The sequence below is a fragment of the Eubalaena glacialis genome, chromosome 5 (genome assembly GCF_028564815.1).
Source record: "Eubalaena glacialis isolate mEubGla1 chromosome 5, mEubGla1.1.hap2.+ XY, whole genome shotgun sequence".
Classification (NCBI taxonomy): domain Eukaryota; kingdom Metazoa; phylum Chordata; class Mammalia; order Artiodactyla; family Balaenidae; genus Eubalaena; species Eubalaena glacialis.
The window spans coordinates 85361550-85384230 of record NC_083720.1 but is presented as its reverse complement, the minus strand read 5'-3'; the positions used below and the strand labels follow the sequence as shown (position 1 = coordinate 85384230).

Below are 22681 nucleotides of genomic sequence, written 5' to 3'. Positions count from 1 at the left end.
GACTAGCCACATTATACATTATGATGTAGTTTCTATCATACCTTTGACAACGAATATTTAATAATATCGTAAAAGTCTTTAAATATATTCTTATGTAAAAACCCCAAGATTCAAAATGAGTAATTACATTAATTTTTATTTGTAGATGTGTTTATATAAATAAATGAAATTTACATAAAACTAGAAGAAATGCAACTGTTAATACAGATAATGAGCTTATTAGATAATTTTATTTTTCATTATTTTTGTATATTCCAAATTCTCCACTATAAACAAGGTGAATTTAGAACTCTGTTTCAAATTCCATTTTGTTCATTACTCTTTATATGATTTGGCAAGTTATATAAAGTATAATTTTTTACTGTAAGGTGAGAACAATAATATTTGCTTCATGTGTTTGTTTTTATGATGAAAATATATAAAACACTTAAAATATTGCCTGTTGCAAAACATCAATGTAAAAATAAAAATTACTATTATTAGCATTTTTCTTTTTATTGTTGAACATTAAAAAAGAAGAGATATTATTGAGTGCAATTACACACTAGGTCATACTAATATGCTTTTAAAATGACGAACAAGGTAAATTAAATCTGCTTTCAAAGAGTTTAATAATAAAAATTATAAATAGACTCCACTTATATTCTAAATATCATTAGGTCACTGGAAGAAAAGTATACATAGAAAGCAAAATATTGTCATCTCTTTAGATTGCAAAAGTATCGTTCCAAAAGGTCAGATAGTACATATCACATATCACATAGTACTTTTTAATAGAGGGTAGTGATATCCAATAAACCTTTCCTGAATTATATCTATAGTTTGCCAATCCAAAAAATGAGTGTTTACATAACATCTTCTTCTGCTTTCTAGCATTTGGAAACAGGCAAGTCACAGTATCTGCTATCAATTTTCTGGTATGTATTATTTATATTGTTTGCTATTCATGCTCTAATTGTGACATTATTAAGCATTCAAATAGACTGCATTTAAGGATTTGTCATGTAGAAAATATGATTTATTTTTATATTATATGCATAATGGCATTAAATGAAATAAATCAAATAACTTCCCATAATCAAGTCATTAGCTCTCTAAATCTTTTCATCAAAATGTTCTACTCATCTATAAAGGATGATTAGAATTATTTGAAATATAGTAAAATTTGGGGGAAAAATTACACTTAGTAATTCTTCCAATTGTCTGCACATTTACCAACTTACAAACTGCTAAGAGCAGAAAGTTTCACAAGTCTACCTGATGATTATCCAGAAAACTTTGGTGTAATTGTTAAGTAATTCTGAATGAAAACAAAGTCCACTTTTGTGAATGAAACAGGGCTCTATACTAATTGTCCTCAGTCCAGTTCTTTAGATCATTCTATTTAACTTCACATATGCATTGTCTGAATCTGATACAAATCAATCTGACTACAAAATATTCTTTATTATTTCTGAAATGCATTAATATTTTATTAGATATATATTTAGCTCCACATGCAACATAACTCCATGATTTCATTCTTTAGTCGTGTTTTCCCTCATTCTTGCCCTTGATAGATTAACTCCCATTATTCCTGTCCCTGATACATTGATAAACACCCATGATCCACGTACATGACAAGATCCTTTGTGAAGTTTGTATTCAACAACTTATACCCCACCATTTCATACAAGGAACAAATTATACACTACACTTTGTAAAAAGCTCTCATATGAACCTCTATGTGTATGTGTGTGTATATACACATGGATATATATATATATATATATATATATATATATATATATATATAGAATTAATAATTTAGTTAATAACATCCACTACTGTGTTGGCTGTGAGAGGGGCAGGTTATGCTTTTATCTTTTTAGCACCTAGTATTGTACAAGTGTACTCACCACTTGCTTGAATAAATTACAAATTATTTTATTTAGAATTTTAAAGCAAATAGTTTGTAAATATATCACTGCCTTTTAATTTTCCACGTGTGTATACTGTTTATAGTCAGCAATCTTGCAATTCATTTATTTTGATGCCTTCATTGTTAACCTATGTTGAACCAAGTCTAATGTTCTCTGTATATTAACTACTCAGTAAATGTGAGCAAATGGAAGAATAAATTGATGAGTGAACAAAATAATAACCACACACTTGCTACTTATTCAGATATGTATTTAGATTAATATCTGATTGTTTTATTTTTCCTCCTTAAGATATCTCCTACTTTTTTTTTGCAACTCATTTACTGTTATTTATTTCATTGTAAATATTTACACAGCTCCCATTTTATACAATATTCTTGATTTCTTCCCTTTTCTCAAATGTGATACGGTTATAAATCCATGGCTCTGGTGTGAAAGAAAAATTTTAAGAAAAATTGTAACTTTTTAAAACACTATATGTCATAATAGTTATAATATTTTTCTTAAAAAGTGAAAAGAGACATAATTGGAAATAATCAAAATTCTAATAGTTTGCTATGTACACTTTCCCCTAAAGATTTTTAAAAACTCTGCCCTTTTTATTAACATACTAGTTCTTCCTCCTCATACATGCCTTTATTAGTCAGTGCTATTTTATACATTATCCAATGGAAAACATTTATTAAATAATAACAAGAAGAATTAGGCAAATAGGAAAACTTTATCACAGTTGCTGTCTTATAGGAGCCAAGGCACCAAACTACACAAATACCAATTAATAGTAGCATAGACTATGTCCAATACAGACGTACTAGGTAAATGTAATAACTTTAATTCCACATTTCAAAGCAACATAAGTTCCACTGTGACTCTGTTAAAATCGTAAATTGTGATGACAAATATAAAAGGCCTCCTAGCATAACCCTCCCAGACTTCAGACAAGACTACAAAGCTACAGTAATCAAAACAGCATGGTACTGGCACAAAAACAGACATATGGCTCAATGGAACAGAACAGACAGCCCAGAAATAAGCTCCCACACCTACAGTCAATTAATCTTCGACAAAGGAGGCAAGAATGTATAATAGAGAAAAAAAAGTCTCTTTGGCAACTGGTGTTGGGAAAGCTGGACAGCGTCATGTAAATCACTGTAGTTAGAACACTCCCTCACACCACATACAAAAATAAACTCAAAATGGCTTTAAGACTTAAACATAAGACATGACACCATAAGACTCCTAGAAGAGAACATAGGCAAAAGATTCTCTGACATAATTTGTAGCAAAGTTTTCTTAGGTCAGTCTCCCAAGGCAGTAGAAATAAAAGCAAGAATAAACAAATAGGACCTAATCAAACTTATAGGCTTTTGCACAGCAAAGGAAACTATAAACAAATGAAAAGACAACCTATGTACTGGGAGAAAATATTTGCAAACAATGAAACAGACAAGGGCTTAATTTCCAAGATATACAAAGAGCTCATACAACTCAATAACAACAACAACAAAAACAAAAAACAACCTAATCAAAAAATGGGCAGAAGACCTAAATAGACATTTCTCCAAAGAAGACATATGGATGGCCAATAAGCACATGAAAAGATGCTCAACATTGCTAATTATTAAAGAAATGCAAATGAAAACTACAATTATGTATCACCTCGCACCATTCAGAATGACAATCATTCAAAAGTCTACAAATAACAAATGTTGGAGAGGGTGTGAAGAAAAGGGAACCCTCCTACACTGTTGGTAGGAATGTAAATTAGTGCAGCCACTATGGAAAACAATATGGAGGTTCCTTAAAAAACTAAAAATAGAGGCACCATATGATCCAACAATGCCACTCCTGGGCATGTATCTGGAGAAAACTCTAATTCAAAAAGATACATGCACCCAATGTTCACAGTGGCACTATTTACAATAGCTAAGACATGGAAGCAACCTAAGTGTCTATTGACAGATGAATGGATAACAAAGATGTGGTATATATAATGGAATATAACTCAGTCATTAAAAATAAAATAGTGTCATTTGCAGCAACATGGATGGACCTAGAGATTATCATACTGACCTAGAGATTATCATACTAAGTGAAGTAAGTTAGACAGAGAAAGACAAATATCATATGATATCACTTTTATGTGGAATCTAAAATATGATACAAAATGGAAACAGACTCACAGACATAGAAAACAAACTTATGGTTACAAAAGGGGAGAGTGGGGTGGGGGAAGGGATAACTGAGGAGCTTGGGATTGGCAGATGCAAGCTACTGTGTACAAAATAGATAAACTACAAGGCCCTAATGTATAGCATAGGGAAAAATATTCAATATCTTGTAATAAACTATAATGGAAAAGAATAAAAATAAGTAAATAAAATAAAAAGGCCTGCTAATCCTGGAACTTCTTAATGTAGGCAAGACACATTGAACTTTTACTAATAAAATATGATAGTAAGAAATGAATTTTAGGAAATTGATTCTAATACAGAATATAACAACTAGTGAGTTTATTGAGCTTGTATATAATCACCTAAATTGAAGATTCCTACCATATTATTATGAGCATAACACCCTATAGTTCAAGGTTAAATTTTTCATTCATAATAACTGAAAACATATGTGTGAGTTTCAGGTTTATCACAAATACATATGTGCAAACAGTTTAGAAAGAATAAGCAAACTGTTTTTAAGTCCAATCTATTTTAAATTATTTTATATTAAAATTACCAGCATATAGTAGAATCAATTATATAGAAGAAACAAAGGGGAAATTCGTGGGTCAATCTTGTATAATATAAAATTCAACCAGAAAATGTGTATCCTATTTGCAAGTGCTAATGTTTTTGCTAATAAAATGTTATGTTTGCAAAGCTTCATGTTCTTCATTTATTGATCTATACACTCTTTCAACACAGAAGAAGAAAAGTATTATTCATTACAGTTGGTTTAGCTTCTGTAGTTATGTAGAGCCAGATTACCACTTGGTAAGAAGATAATATGTTAGAACTGTGTTGAATATGATTATAGTTAATTCTTAATTATTAATGGATGAATCATCCCTTTTGCAGACTAACCATTAACAATTATAATTTTTTCTTCTACTCCCTCCACTTTCGTTCTACTAATATTCTGAGTTCCCTAATACACTAAACAAAATATGTCAAGCAAAACAAGACACTTCACAAAGTGTACATAATATATTCCAAAATTAGGTAATGATTCTTTGTGGAAAATCTTTGATTTTGGTGAGTTTTGACATGTTTAAACTATGTTCTAAGAAGTATTTTATCACTCCTCCTTTTGTATAAAATCTTTTTGACTTTCAACACAATTTACTTCCCTTGAATATATTCTGGTATCACAAAATCTACAAGGAAAAAATCAAATATGGAAAATCAAATATATGCAACTCTATAAGCACTTTAGAATATCTCTCTCCAAAACTTTTAGATATAATTTTGAATTTCTGCTGCAAATATTGTTGAGACACACTATAATCCAGGCTCTTCATATTTCTATGACCCCCCTAATTATCCTCTGAACCCAACTTCACCCACAAAACACCAAAATTACCATTGCAAAACAATATATATTTTACATAAATAATAATCCTGTTTCCTTTATCCACTCTTTCTTTCAACTTTATTTTTGCTCTCCAGAAGCAATTGATTGTCAATTCTTTGTACATTGAGCATTACATCAGAAAAGAAATTTTTTTTCTTGCTTTTCTTACTGTCTTCAATAATGTACAAAATGGGAGGAATAGATAATAATGCATAAGACATGGTTTGAAAAGTGGTGACATTAATTTTTCTCCCTGGTTTTACCTCTGTGTCCTCATTCTCACAATTAGTTATTCACTCATTTAGGTTGAGTTTGTTTTCTCATTATTAAAATGAAAATACTCTTGGAGAAATAATAAATTAGGCTCTTATCAAGAAGTCACACCTGCTCTTGTAGCATTTAGCTGAAAAGGACATTGTACATAGCACAATAATTTTTGATTAGGGGAGAGGATTCTGGGAATGATACATCATAGCTTTTAATAAGGGTGGAGGAGAGTGGGGCCTGCTGTGGAAACCACAGAAAGGCTAGTGAAGTGCTTGTGAGCATTTAGTATTTGTGGATGAAATGAACGAGGGGAAAAAAAATGTACCAAAGTTAAATATTTTCAGCAGTTTGCTCAGATTTGGTCATGACAATTTTTTTCTGATCCTCTGCCAACTCTTGAGAGATACCAATAAAATGATTTACATTTACTCCTTACTGCAGACTTAAAATCTAGGACTCTATGTTTTCTCATCATTTTCGCTTCTTCTCAAAGCCCCTGAAATATCTGACATAAATAATAACATAAATAGGAATCAACATTTATACCTAAATTTGAACTCACTTCTTCTTAAATAACTTATTTAGAAAACTAGTTTTAACAAATTAATGATATAAAATTAATACATATTATATTTTGCTATTTCATTATAATTTGTTATAATTATCGTTGTTTTTCAGCTAAAACTGACTTACTCCTAATTATAGTAGTGATTTAAAATAAAATCAGCAGTTACTATAACCATAAAAATTGTCATCTTAATATATAATTATCAAAATATATAATTATAAATTATATATAAATATATAATATCAAAGCTAATGTAAAAGAATCCCCAAAATAATGATGTGTTTTAACAATAATTAACTGCATAGTATATATTTATTTTAAAAATATAATATTTATTTTAAAAATTCTACTCTATTGTGCTATTCTTATACTATATTGTTATGCTATATGTGCACACTCTTATACAATATTTCATGAAAGCTCTATGGATTAAAAAAATTCAGATATCCCCAAAATTGTGGTAATGAGATGGATCAGAGAAATAAAATAAACTATTTTTAAACATTAAATCAATTCCAAAATCAGACTTCGAGTTGCAATTTATGAGTGAAAATATCCTCTCCTATAGCAAAGTTTAGGCAATAAAATATTAGTCTCATGCAAAAAATAAATTACTAAAAGAACTAGTAAAATCTATCATTCATATCATACAATAATATAAATATGATGTCTGATATTTTATTTAAAATCCTTCAGTTTTTCATTTTCAAAAGTATATTGGTTAAAGCAAAGAAAATACAATGGAGCAAAGACAGTCATAAGTGGTGCTGAAATGACTAGACATTCACATGCCAAAAAAAAAAAAAATCTAGACCTAGAACTTACACTCAACACAAAAATTGACTCAAAATGGATCACAGACCTAAATGTGAAACACAAAACTATAACATCCTTATTAGAAGATAACATAGGAGAAAACCTAGATGACTTTAGGTATAGCAATGACTTTTTAGATACAACACCAAAACACAATCCATGAAAGCAATAAGTGGTAAGCTAATTTATTAAAATGTAACACTGCTTTGCAAAGACAATGTCAAGAGAATGAGAAGACAAGCATAGACTGGGAAAATAATTTGCAAAAGACACGTCTGATGAAATACTGTTATCCAAAATATTAAAAAAAAAACCTCTTAAAACTCAACAATAAGACAAACAACTTGATTAAAAAATTGACCAAGACCTTAACCAATACTTTACAAAAGAAGATATACAGATGGCAAATAAGCATAAGAAAAGGTGCTCCACATCATTTGTCATCAGGGAAATGCAAATTAAGACAACAACACGATACCACTATACACCTATAGAATAGCCAAAATCCAAAACACTGATGACACCAAATGCTGGTGTGGATGTGGAGCAATGAGAAGTATCATTCACTGCTGATGAGAATGTCACAGCCATTTTAAAAAGACTGACATTTCTTACAAAACTAAACTTACTCTTACTATGTGACCCAGCAATCATGCTCCTTAGTATTACCCAGAGGAGTTGAAAATGTATGTCTATACAAAACCTTGCACAGGGATGTTTACAGCAGCTTTATTCATAATTGGCAAAATTTGGAAGCAGTAAAGATATCCTTCAGTAGGTGAATGGATAAATAAACTGTGGTATATCCAGACAATGGGAGACTATTCAGTGTTAAAAAAAAAAATGAGCTATCAATCCATGAAAAAAACATGGAGGAACATTAAATGTATATTTAAACCAATCTAAAAAGCTTAAATACTGTATGATTCCAACTCTCTGATATTCTGGAATAGCCAAAGCTCTGGTGACAGTAAAAAAAAAAAATCAGTGGTTTCCAGAAGTTGGAGGGAGAAGATGAACAGGAGGAATACAGAGGATTTTTAGGGCAGTGACAATACTCTGTATGATACCATAATGATGGATAAATGTCATACATTTGTCCAAACATAGAATGTATAACACCAAGCAAACTGTAATGTAAACTGTGCACATCGGTTGATAATGATGTGTCAATGTAGGTTCATCAAATGTAACAAATGTACCAGTCTGGTGGTGGGTGTGGATAATGAAGGAGGTTATGCATGTATTGGTAGGGAGTCTGTAAGAAATCTCTGTAACTTCTCCTCAATTTTGCTGTGTACTTCACACTGCTCTAAAAGAATTGTCTTAATGAAAAAAATCATAGGTTGGTATTCATGTATTTTCTGTTAAACCAATAATTAATATATTTCTTCTGAAACACATGTATATTATCCTTTTTAAAAAATGGAATCACATATAAGTGGGTTTCATAATAAAAGAGTAGAGATTAGGAATTAGAATAAAGTTCTATAATTTTATGACCATAGTAATATAAATTATCATAAGTTATAACTTAATGAATGCTGAGACAGTATAATATTGGCTTATATTATCAAATAGTATTTCAGTGTATGTGATATACCTTATCCCTTAAAGTAGAAACTAACTCTCCAAAAAGAAAAAAAAAAAAGAAACTAACTTCCCAAGATCAGAAGAGTTGATATATTTTATAGGTGAAACTTTTTGTAATTATATATTTAGCCTAGATTTTCCTTATTCTTGAAATATTTATTAAGGTAAAATAAATATAACAAAATTATAATTATTGTTATTATCATTATTATAGAGAAAAAATAGCCAAAACTCAAGCTTAAGAGTGTTAGAAACATTTTAGCAGATTCTGTTTCATATAAATTAGTAAAATGATTATCACATTGCTTAAATGATAAAGTTATAAGATATTAGAACTGCCAATAATTAATAATAATGCATATAAAAATGTAGGGATAACATATGCAGAAAAAATACAGATTACGGTCATCCTCTAAAAATATTATGAGATCATAGAATAAAGGTTACTTGTTTTTGCTGTGGAAACTAAAAGTATTTTACTTTGATAATATGACAGCCTGACTACTTGATTGATGGCTACAAATTCTATATTAGGGCATTTGTCTGCTGTTGTTTGTTTTTCTATAGACACATCATTTTCACTATTTAAAGCAGAGAATGCTTAACATGATGAAACTTGTTAGGAAGAGCAAGATATATATCTCCCTGCAAGTCGGTCTCCCTGGAACCTTTGTTTTGGTCATTGGCCACTGGCATCTTTGCCACAATGCCAACATGATATGACTGAGGCACAATACAGTCATCTCCCCATATCTGTGGGGGATACATTCCAAGGCTCTCATTGAATGTCTGAAACCTCATATAGTACTGAACCCTATATATATGATGTATTTTTTCTTAACATACATACCTATGGCTAAGTTTAATTTATAAATTAAGCACAGCAAGAGAATGTCAGAACAGATTAGAATGGCCTGAGATTTCATCATGCTACTCAGGATGGTGGGCAATTTAAAACATATAAATTAATTTCTGTAATTTTCCATTTAATATTTTTGGACCTCAATTGACTGTGGGTAACTGAAACCACAGAAAGTGAAACTGCAGATAAGGGGGAAGGGCTACTGTGCCTTGTAGTAAACAATAAGAATCTTACTGCTGAAATTTTATATATTCTGATCCAATCATGTCTTTCAATCTGAAAACAGTAGAATTTAATCAGGCATATTTTCAGAAAAATCTGTGGAGTACAATGTGATGCATGATATGTCACTTCTAATACATTAACCAAAGTCCTTTGTGGTTTATTAAAATTTAACATTCCCCACATTGTACATTGTTAAATGTTTAGGTGTACTGATTAAAAATAAAATTGTAATCTCAATGAACTGAGAGTACAAAGGGTGCTGAAAGAAGTAAAAATATTTTCATTACATTCTGAATCAAAACATTTTTTAAATGATGATTTTTTCCATGTAAAAACTGTGATTTTTTTCAATTCTGTTAGCTGTAAATTTCATACTTCTTATTTATCCACCTAATGATAACTCTGAAGAAGAGAGTGGACTATAGAATCATTTTTCAAATGAATGCTAGTGTGAAGCAACAAGTAGTCAATAAAGTTTTTATAAAATCAAGCACAGATGACTATTTTAAAATTTACTTTAAGCCACCCATATGCATCCAGGTACAAGTCTATTTGAATTTTTATCATCTACCATTCTAATGTTCTTTCTCACTTAAAACACTTTACCTAGTGGCTTCTTTTACTTTTAATTGTGGTAAAAAGAAAAATAGCATAACATTTACTATCTTAACCATTTTTAGTGTACAGTTCAGTAGTGTTATGTATATTCATACTGTTGTGCGATAGCAATTTTAAAATCTAGACCATCTTGTTTTCACAACTAAAGCAATTCTGGTAATATTTGTGGGTTGCTTATATTTTGGACAGCATAAACTGCTATTAATAATGTAGTATTTATATATTGAATACATACTTTGCATTAAATCAGGTAAGGTGTATATGACAGACAAAGGAAACAGTCCTATCTTCAGAGGCTGCATGTTGCAAATTCAAACAGCATTAGCCCAGGAGATATTGTTAACCCTGAAGCTTCTTAGAGGGTCATAGCGGTCTACTAAACAGGGACAACTAGTGGAGTGTACATGATTAAGAGGTCAGGTGACAGACAAGCAACAAGTGACTTTGTGGGGCAGTACTGCTTACAATACATTTTCTAAACTGAGCTGAAACCAGCCAGGAGCCATACTACTACCCTTGCAGTGGAAGGGTTGCTACTGTGTTAGTAAACCTGGAATATATAAACCTATGCCAAATCTATCTTCAGTGATATGGCTTGTCTCTTCATGCTGTGAAAATTTACCTATTGTATCAAATACAAGGCAGATAGTCAACAGGACCTGATTAACAAGGCAATTTGAACATAACTATCAAAAGGGATCAAGAATACCTTCAAAATCTCTACCTCAATGTGACTCATTCCTTTGATTCTACATATGTCCACAACAGCTTCTTTCATTGTTAAAATACAAAATTTCTTCTTCTTACAATTAGAGTAATAGTATATTTTTGGATCTTTAGAATCAATATATTACATGGATATTTGTATATCTAAAAATGTATTTTTAAAAGAGACCAAAGTATATCACACTGAAAAGGTTGAAATGTTTTGCAGATTTGTGAAGCTGGAAATCATTTCATCAATGTAGTGTTGGCTCATCCCAATCACACAGGTTAGTCACTTTTTTAAATCTCCTCTAGAGTGAATTATGCTAATTGTTATTTTTTAAAGCAATAGTTGGAAACATTTAAGATTAGTATTCCCCAATTATTGCCCTTTTATGCCTAAGTTTTCAAAATATTTGAACTATATTATATTCCCTAATTATGGTTTCTCTAAAGTGAAGTTTGCATGTACAAACACATACACACACACACACACAATCTCTCTCTCTCTCTCATTTAAATATATGAAGAAACAAACATGATTAAGAAGTAAAGAAGTATGAAATCCTTTGATGAATATCCACATTTCTTAGCTTAACTTTCAATTCTTAATCTAATTTGCACAGTATGTTTCAATCCCACTGTATTTCAAATGACTTCTTAAACTTTTTCTAATAAAAGTGAATTTTCTCTGACTAATTCAATGGCAGCAAAATCGCAATGTTTGGGAGAACATTTTGAATTTACTGGTTTGCCAAAAGATTTGAAAAAATTTACAGTGTCTATATAATTTAAAGGTATTTTTGGTAAATCAATACTCTCATTCAGGTTAAATTATACGTAGGGATTCACAATGGCTTACTGTACATTGTACATAATTTAACTGTAATTTCCAATAGCAATGGTCAACATTTGGATTTCATGTTTTTATCAATCTAGTTGCAAATATAAAGTTGTGTCTGTCTCTTCAAGTTTGTTTTAACATCTACCTGAATTTCTTAACATTTTCTTGTCTTGAACAGTTCTGGCAGGCTGGGGAAATATATGAAACACTTTCCAGAATATTTTTTCCTATAATACATAAAATTACAAAAGAAATGTATTATATTAGAATATTTGTGAACACATAAAAAGCTGTAATATAATATATAATAACATAAATGTTTTGATTCCTACATTACATAACACTTTGATCAGTACCATATTTGTTTGTTTGTTTGTTTGTTTGTTTTTTAAAGGAACTCCTTTATTTATTTATTTATTTATTTTTGGCTGTGTTGGGTCTTCGTTTCTGTGCGAGGGCTTTCTCTAGTTGCGGCAAGTGGGGGCCATTCTTCATTGCGGTGCGCGGGCCTCTCACTATTGCGGCCTCTCTCGTTGCGGAGCACAGGCTCCAGACGCGCAGGCTCAGCAGTTTGTGGCTCACGGGCCTAGTTGCTCTGTGGCATATGGGATCTTCCCAGGCCAGGGCTCGAACCCGTGTCCCCTGCATTGGCAGGCAGACTCTCAACCACTGCGCCACCAGGGAAGCCCTGATCAGTACCATATTGATGACCATAAATTATATATATGGAAATCTAAAACAACTGTAATATTATTTGAAAATCTCTCTGCCTGAAAAAAATTAACAGAATAATGCAAATAGTATTGTGTTTTGTTGTCTGCATTTGTATTGAAGTAAATCTTACATTTTATTAAGAGGTTAAATGCCATTTTTATCTAATCCAAATTCATAGATCTACTGATTTCTCTTTGGAAGTATGTGAAGCCCAGATGAAAAATTTCTGATAGTCTGATTTTTTTAAGTATAGAAGCAGAACACAATACAATTTTATAAAAATGCTAACATTGCCAAAGTTATGAATATCACAACTTTTAGTCTTGACCCTGACCCTCTAACAATGTGACTTTGCTCAAGTTTCTTCATCTATCTGGAATATGCAGTCATTATTTGAAAATGAAAATTTTAAATCATCATGTTTTCAAAGTCAAACTTTGGAAATGTTTATGTGAGAAAGACTTTTCTATGTGTGTGTGTATGCTTTTACTCCACCCTTTACCTTGCTTTGTATGTTGCTCTTGCCAAGTCGGAAGCCAACCTAATCTTCCCTCCTTGATTAATTGGCTTGGTCTTTTGCCTCTAGACTCAGAACACTTTTTCTTTATCACTAAAGTCTATTAATTTTGTACAGAGTTTTGTAGGATGTGTCTTAGATTTGATAATTCCAGATCAATTTTCCCAGAGACATGATGTAATCTTCTAGTAGGTTAACTCATGTCTTTTTTTTAATTCTAGAAAGTTTTCTTGTATTATAGTTGAAAATTTGGTTTGTTACATTGTGGACTGTGAGGAGAGGGTGAGGTTACGTTACACACATGTTACATCTGCCTCTATTTTATATATCTATCACTTTCTGTTTTTAGCTTTTTGGGGTTTTTTCTCACTGTTTTTGTTCATCTACTTAATATCCCCTATTCTACCGAACACTCTACCCTTAGGCAAACTGAAATATGTACCATATTAGTAATGTGATTTTTTTCTTTTTCTACAATTTAATTCTTGAGAAGAGTCAACTATTTTTTTGTTCCTGTTTTGTCCATACCTATTTTGAGTTCTGGGATTTCTTAACGGTTATGTTCTTTGTTATCTGCAAATGCTTCTGTGTGTTAAAATTTTTCTCTGTTTTAATTTTTGGGGGAGTTATTTTTATCAGTTGGAAAAAATTCTGGCTTTTGTTTTTATTCATATAGAAGCCTTATGTGAATATTGATCAACTTATGTTCATTTTAAGTGTGTAGATTGTCCCTGAAGAGAAATAACAAGTGTTTTTACAGATGGGGAGATTGAAGTGAAGTCTCTAAAGAATAAAGTGTGCTCTGGAGAGGATGGGGTGTTTCACTGTGTATTTTGATCCTCTATACACTCCTTTGTTTTCTAAATTCCTTAATTCCCAGAAATACTACCTTCTTTCCCTTCCCCTCTAAGCCTCCAAAGCATTTTCTCCTTTCTTAGAAGCAGTGTCTTCTAATATGAAAACCTCCAGACTCACTACTCTCAAATCATTCCATTTCAGTTCTCTGTATCCAGTGTCCTGATAACCTCAGGTCTCAGACCTTTTCTCAGTGTAAATCCTCTTCTTCTGATCATGAATTCTTGATATCTACATACACAGTGCACTCTTTTTCCTTACATATCCAACTCTCAGTTCCTGTGTCAGCTCTAAATGAGTCTCTGTTGCTCTTGGATTTTTATTTCCCCGCTTACATATTAATTGAAGTTTGTAGTAATATCTGTACCTTAGATATGCTTTAGGCATGAATTATGGATTGGAGAACCATTTTATATTGACTGTTTAAGCAAGACATCACAAAATGTGTTCCCCAGAAAACACAATTTGATATAGAACACATTTTTAAAATGCTTATTACAAAGTACTGAAAAAAAGGGAAGAATTGTGCCTAGTAGGAAACTGAGTTGTGATGTCTGAAGGGTGGCCTCAGTCATTTCTCTAGGGTTATCTGAAACTAGGATAACCCTTCTGAGTTACCCTAAGTTGGAATGACTAGAGAAAAGGTAGGTTGGATTTGGTGCTCCCTGGGAATGGGGAAATTATCTAGGATAAGGCAGTTCTCTTTTGTCAAGGCCATCCTTTCAGAGGGTATAATAGGTGAAAGCTTTCTGCTACCAGCAGAAATTTAAAAGAGACATATTAGTGAGAAATTACACAGCCTTCACTGCTGCACATGGCCTTGGTCTAACAACTGATTTGCACCATTTTCCTCCTCCACAAACTTCTAGATTCCCTTCACCCTCAACTGACACATTTAACATCTCAGGGATTATCTGTGGTATGACATGGACCCTCACTTGAGGGTCCTTATCAGGACATGGACGTGGCCCCTGTCCATGGGTCAAGGGAAATACCAGAGATGTCCAAATACTAGAGGCAAAATATACTCTTCTTACCCCACTGTATAACAGCAGGTTTACCTCCTTTTCATGATCAGGATCATTACTCTGCCAAGAGTAGTGATTCATTCCCCACAACACTGGGGTCTTCAGGTTTTAAGATCCTTGTTTCCAAGTGGGGAATTTTCTGTCATGGGACGTGGGTAGATTCCCATTCAACTATAAACCTTATCTTATAGATTTAAAGGTGTACTTTGCCCCTAAGTCAGCATTTCAACTGTGCCTTCAACAGATTAGCCAATTAATCCATCAGGTTGGCAACTTTTTGATGATGCTGTATTTGATATGAGAAATTGTTCCTTTGGTTATGGGCCCACTTCTGTACCTCCTTTTTGAAAAATGGATTTCTTAAAGTATTGTATTGTGGATGGACCTAGAGTCTGTCATACAGAGTGAAGTAAGTCAGAAAGAAAAAAACGAATACCATATGCTAACACATATATATGGAATTAAAAAAAAAAAAAAAGGTTATGAAGAACCTAGGGGCAGGACAGGAATAAAGACGCAGATGTAGAGAATGGACTTGAGGACACGGGGAGGGGGAAGTGTGAGCTGGGACGAAGTGAGAGAGTGGCATGGACTTATATATACTACCAAATGTAAAATAGATAGCTAGTGGGAAGCAGCCGCATAGCACAGGGAGATCAGCTCGGTGCTTTGTGACCACCTAGAACAGTGGGATAGGGAGGGTGGGGGGGAGACGCAAGAAGGAGGAGATGTGGGGATATATGTATATGTATAGCTGATTCACTTTGTTATAAAGCAGAAACTAACACACCATTGTAAAGCAATTATACTCCAATAAAGATGTTAAAACAAACAAACAAACAACAAAATAGTGTATTGTGGAAGAGATGTGTTAATTGATCAAATACTGTGTAAATCCTCAGATAATAGGACTGACTCAGGACCTAAAGGAAGGAAAGGGAAATCCATTCACAGAGTATGTGTCTTTTCCTGCAAATATGAATTGCTGCCTCTTTCAAAATAGAAGGTGTTCAATAAATCACCTTGACATCAGGTTACTAGATCATATCTGTGCAGAATGGTGCCTTGTTACGGTCTTACTGGTGTTCTTTATTGGTGGCAGTTTGGACACTTGGTAGCGGCAGTAGTTATATCTGCCCTGGTAAGTGGGAGCTCATGCTATTGAGGCCAAGTATAGCTTCCATCCCTGCCACCATACTCCATTCATGCACCCATACTAGTAATAAGTAATCCATTACAGAAACAGGCTGACAGTGACTGGCTAAGTCAAATTTTCTACCTGTTTTTTATTGTCTCTTCCATCATTGATGCTCCCTTTTGGGCATTAACATGTGGTACATATATCTTCATATTTCATAGCCACTCATATTCATGGGCAGTCTTGCAATCCTTACTAGTTTGTCCATTTGACACTGCCTGTTATTTTATGTATATTGTTGGTTGGATGTATTTTGTTCAACTACAGAGGCTCTGCCCACTGGGAGAATTTACCCCTCACTACTGTCTTTTAGGGTGTGACCCCTAAATCTGACTCTATTGTAGCTGCTGTGCATTTTTGCCTTCCTCCCACATGCCAGCCAACTCATCCCTGAACTAAGCTCAAGGTCTTCCTCCTTTTCAGCTGGCCTGAAGGGATACCTAAAGTTTTCATGCATGTGAGTTAGGAGACATGGTGGCTCAACAGTGATGTGTGACATGTCTGGATGCCTGGTAATGCAGCTTGTTTGTATCCTATTGCCTATTTATGTTTCATTCTGAATATATCACTTCTATCTTACAATGAATTATTACTAGTCTTACCTAACCTTATGACTTGGTACATCTAACAGAACTCAGCTTATAGCGCTCAGTTAGGACCACAAGGTCACTTGGTGTCCCTAGAGTAGAGTCTTAATTATACCAGGATTCAATAGCATTCCAGGACTATCTTGTCAAAGAGATATAATTCTGTGCTACAAAGCCATGGCCTGCTCTAGAATACTAAGGTTCAGGATTGTGATTATTCCATTGGGGCTAACCATAAGTTCCACACATTAACTTTTTCCACCACTGATAAATTTAATATGTAGAGTCTACCTGATTATAAGTCCAAGTGCAGGAATGCTTGCACTAAAACTTGAACCTGCTACAATTTTCTGCCTTGTGCCCTACTAAACTTTCACAGCTTTTTGTGCTCCATGGTGTGCAGTTCAGAGGAGATTTCCCTGGTGTATAATATGATACCTGCCAAACTAGAAGAGGCCTACAAGGCATTTTCCTTCCTTCTTAATGATATGGGTTTCAAGTTGCCACACATTTTCTCTGTTTTGGAAAGGATGCCCCACAATCATTTGACCCCTAAATCTTTGTAGTGTTTATTAGCAACCCCCCTTCTGTGGATCACACATGTCTTAGTAAGGCCACCAACATAGTAGCCACTTCTTACTCATTCAGTGTGAATAGCATAATGTTATTGATCTAGTGATTTTCAGTGAGACGCCCAACCAACCTGGGTCTTCTTGAGCTATTTTATAGCAAAGGGTGGGAGTACTAAACAGTTATAGGAAAAAAAAAAAAAAACTGAAACTCTATGCTATTGCCCATTTTAAAGAAAAGTAAACTATTCTGGCCTCCCTTTCTACTAGAGATGGAAAATACATTTGTCAATTCAGTGGCTATATCCATAGACCCAAGTTTGGGTTAAGCTGCTTTAGTAAAGATATCATATCTGGTAATAAATTGTAATGGTGGATAATGTGTGATCAAGTTTGCAGTACTCCACTGTCACCCTCCTAAATACGTCTGGCTTCTGCAGGACCTAAAGAAGTGAATTAAATGGAGATATAATGGAGAATATCATACAAGCATACTTTAGATCTCAAATGTAGCACTAATCTCTCACTGGGATGCAGATTGTTTATATTTACAAAAGAATGAGTGCAATTTCAGAGGCTTCCACTTGGATTTCCCCACTAGCTCTTACCCCAAAGGCCAATAAATCAATGCACAATGGGATTATGCAAACTACAAAGTATGTATATTCCAATTATTCATTCAGTGTCTGGGGAATTAACCCTGTGAAGCAGTGGATTAACTGTGTTTAGCAGTCCTTAAAATGTAGGGATAGTCTACTCTCACTAGTATACATTTCCCCAGACAGATGACCATAGATAGTTTAGTGAAGTGATTTTAATGAATGATTGTGAGAATCCTTATATATAAACAGTTATTTCCATGTTGCAGTGTTTCTCCCTGGGGTCCCAGACTGTTCTTCCATCAATGAGTTTAGTGTCTTACAACTAGTTTAAGTCCAAAAACTGGGAAAGAAAACTAGGTTTTTCTGTGTCACAAGACACATTGATTATTTAATCTGCAAACCACATCTGGAAGAACTGTGTGTTTGTGGATCCTGACCATTCCACTACCTCCAGGAATTGAACAGTCATAAACTGGCTTTAACCCAAATTACCTTGTGTGCACATTCTGCATCTGAAAGTCAGTTTCTATAACGTGGGCAGGTTCCTCAATTATCTTTCTTTTGATGAATATATGGATGCTACACAAAGGTGTTTATATAAATGTTACCAACAGAATCTGTACTATTAAATGGCGTACATATTTATCCTTATCTTGAAATGAGCAATGCATGAAATCTGCACATTGCTTAATATATTTTTCACTTTGATAGTTCAACAACAGTTACAATTTTGAAAACAACATACTGACATTTCATTATGACCTTAGAATTACAACTAAAAGAGATTAGTTGATGTGTTATCTGATTAAATCTTGCTATGGAGAATAAACAGTAATTTTATAATTCATATTTACTTTTACAAATGTCACAGCTCAAAGTTCAACTTGAAATCATTATAAATTTGTTATCCAAAATATTTCTCAAAAACATTTGAAAGGTAAAAAGTAACTAACAAAAATCAAGTGACAATATGTTAAGTATAATGAGAGTTGTAAATAACAATTCTGATTACTGAGCAGAAATAATTTATATGGTATTTCTGAATATTAACTATACTGATATTCACTGTAATCCTCTTATGAGCGATTTTCATACTTTTCTGATATAAATGACATAATTATGAACTTCCCTTTGGATTTTCACTAATTTAATAGAAAGAGGTTTGATGTATTTAATAATCTCAACCAAAAATATATTCTTTGACACTAAAAGGAGAATAGGAAGAGGCATGCAATTGTGAAAACACATTTATGAATCTCAGTATGCAATACTGCTGCTCTACTTTGATAAAGTAATATCTATATATTGTTTGATTTTAAAACTTAAACAATTGATTATTGTGGTGGTATTCTGTAATGTTACAGCAACATAGCTGTAGACATGGTCAGAAAATGATAGGGATTCTATTTCAGTCAAAAGGTTATAACATTTGAAACTGGGTCTCTTCTGAGTAATTTGTGAAATAGGTTTCTATAAATATATGATGACATTTCATGCGGTATATAGTTGTTCTAGGGAATTTAGAATTATACAATAAATATGTGATCAAATTTGCAATATGTAACATCATTGACATTTTACTCTCCTTTTTAAAAGGAAATAATGCCTGTTTTCCAAGTCCAAATTATAACCCCTTTACGTGGATGTTTTTCCTGGTTTCATGTCCTAACTACACCTATGAGGTATGCTAGCTATGTATGCAAATAACTGAACTTTATTTGATAATATACTAAATACATGTGTTTATGTACTTACATGTATTATAGATTAATATATATATGATAATATGTGTCTATGTTTTGTCTGTAGGTATAGGTATAGCCAGAGATATAGATGATGATATAGATTTCAATTTAAGTTATAGGCATAGGAAACTGGAATAGTTTAACCACGAGTTTCCCTGCAGAATATAGAATATATGTGCATATATTTATCTAGATTTAAAGAAAATTTTATAATCATCATATAAAACGTCTTGAGAAGCTTCAGGATTTTATTTTTTATCAAAAACTTTGGAAAAATGTCTCATTTTCTTATGAATATGATACTGTATTATGGGATTAATAACTTTATTATATTTAACAATGAAATTATTGTCTTTAGGAAATTTATTTCTACTTAGAATTTTCCTACTGTTTAGTTTTTAAATTACCTATTTAATGTCACAAGTGAACAAATTTCTAGACTGACTATAAATATTTGTTAATTTATGTTTTAATCTAACAGATTGGATCATGGATTAGTTTCACAGTCATGACGCAAACATTGCCAGGTGAGATCTATGTTTACTGACATTTAATTGAAGTAGATACACCTTTAGGAGAAGTGGTTTCTGAGAACAGATTGCTACAGTACTAAAATTAGGCATGTTTGTAAAGGGATTTTTTGCCTTTATTTTTATTTTGGATTTTTTTAGCAGTATTAAAATATATTGGAACATTATTTACTATGCATCTCTATATAATTGTGGCTTAATCCAAGCTAGAAAATGTAGTCCAAATATATTAAGCAACAAGTTTTTGTTAAAAAGAAGTGGTAATAATAATACACTTCATTTTAAACTCTCTCTTGTGCATGTGCACAGACTTGCATGTACTGTGTCTTCAAGTGTTCATATGCATCTGTGAAGGGAAAGCTGGGAGCATGAGTGTGTAATCTTGAACGCTGGTCATTTTAACACACAAGGAAGTTAAATTGTAATGAACTGCATGTATTAAAGGGATATGTGTTATATCCTTTTCATCAATTCTTTGTTCCACTGTACAAAAATGTGGATTAAAATTAATGTTGCTTGTTGTATGTGTGTATGTGTGTGTAGAAGTATTTTATACACATATGAAAAACTATTATTGAGAAATTCAAGGAGATTTTTTAAATTCCTTATTTGGGAGTATTTTGTGGCAGTGGGATGTAAAAAACAGATTTATTTTGATCTCTATATACTTTTTATGTTTATTCAGCTATGCAATAAATATTGATTGAATGTATATGATGCTAGGCAATATATATGAGTAAAGAAAATTGACAGAGAACTATGCAACACGAGAAATATTTTAAGAACTATATATGATTTTTTTTTCTAATATAGCTTGCTATATCCATAATAAAAATAAGAAATAAAGAATAATTATTTCTTTTTTCTTCTAGTTGGGATTTTTACACTTCTGATGAGTATCCAGATGTCTTTGTGGGCACAAAAGAAACATAAGATTTATCTGAAGAAATTCAGTTCTTATATGCATAGGAAATCAGCAATGATTCCATTTATATTGTAAGAAAAAATAAGTGATCTTATCTCATATACAGAAAGCAGTATATAAACTCACTAAATCAAACTTGATAAAGGATAGTTGCCTATTATGCTCCAGAAATTCACAAACAACAGTATTTTTGCTTGAGTAAAAATACAAAATGGTAGAATCTAGCTGAATTTAGAGTAATAAACTTGAGGTAAATGAAAAGTAGAAATTATAGATATAACTAACGGTAAATAGCATCCAGTATGTTTGCAAGGGACTGATCCTTGAATGCGATGTTCTTATTGCATTAAATATTTCATAACTATTTGCTTAAGACCATTTAGAATATCTGAATTCTAAAAAGTAAATATTTAAAAAAGTTGTAACATTTAAATCACTTGAATTTTACATATTATTTTGATAGTAATTTAATTTTTTTCTTTATTGTTCAATATGTTATTGAGAAATATCAAATGTCTTATGTTAGTAGTTCAATTTCCTATATTACAAGTTAAATATTTTTAATTAGCCATGCATCTTATTCATAACATATACATTGTATATCATTCTAAAATTATAACAATCAAAATATTTTCTAGACATTACTTATTAAATCATTTGAATATACTATATTGAAATATATATTTATATTTATACATACATCATGTTTATATATACATATATATGGATTATATATACATCAAATGGATTATATGTGATGATGAAGAGAGAGTGCATTGGAACTTTGAGATTTAGAGTGGAAAGATTTTTTGCTTTATCTTCATATTTTTAAATTCTTATGTCTTCTCAAAGCCAGTGTGGTATGTGCATGAGTGTGTATGTAAATATGCATATATATTTTGACAAGGAGAGGGATGATATTACAAAAATTAAATACATGTCAGGTAAATCTTTTTTAAAATCTTAGTTTATTCATATTTAAATTGGGATTCTTTACATTGGTTAATTTCTAGAGCCTTTCCAATTATCAGATATAAATGTATCTAGATAAACAGATGGATAGATAGATGATAGATGGATATACATATATCAATATATGCTCATTAAAGCATTTAGATATATACATATATGACAAAATATCCTTGGTAAAGGTAGGTCTATATGCATTTTGTGGGTGTTTACTGTTAATATACGTGACCAACTTTCAAGATATAACAAAAGCACCCATTTAAAAGCTTTATCATTCCCAAATGCACAGTATTAATATATCTCATGGGAAGACAACAACCAAGTTTAATTTACTAATATTCATTCAGCAAAATAGCATGGAATCATAATTATTTGTTGATGTAATAGGCTATCCCAAATATGTTTCATTATACTGTATTCCCGAAAAATGTGACTACTCTCATCTTATAAAT

The 22681-nt window shown here is 32.0% G+C and overlaps 1 protein-coding gene across 1 annotated transcript in view; it reads left to right on the top strand.

The window, feature by feature from the left end:
• Positions 1-21335, top strand: part of TECRL (trans-2,3-enoyl-CoA reductase like) — a 107252-nt gene extending 85917 nt beyond the window's left edge. The window contains exons 8-12 of the mRNA XM_061191413.1: positions 874-917; positions 11376-11433; positions 19657-19742; positions 20287-20332; positions 21208-21335. Of these exons, the coding sequence (XP_061047396.1) occupies positions 874-917; positions 11376-11433; positions 19657-19742; positions 20287-20332; positions 21208-21335 (362 nt within the window). The remainder of the gene's footprint in view (positions 1-873; positions 918-11375; positions 11434-19656; positions 19743-20286; positions 20333-21207) is intronic.
• The last annotated feature ends 1346 nt before the right edge of the window (positions 21336-22681 follow it).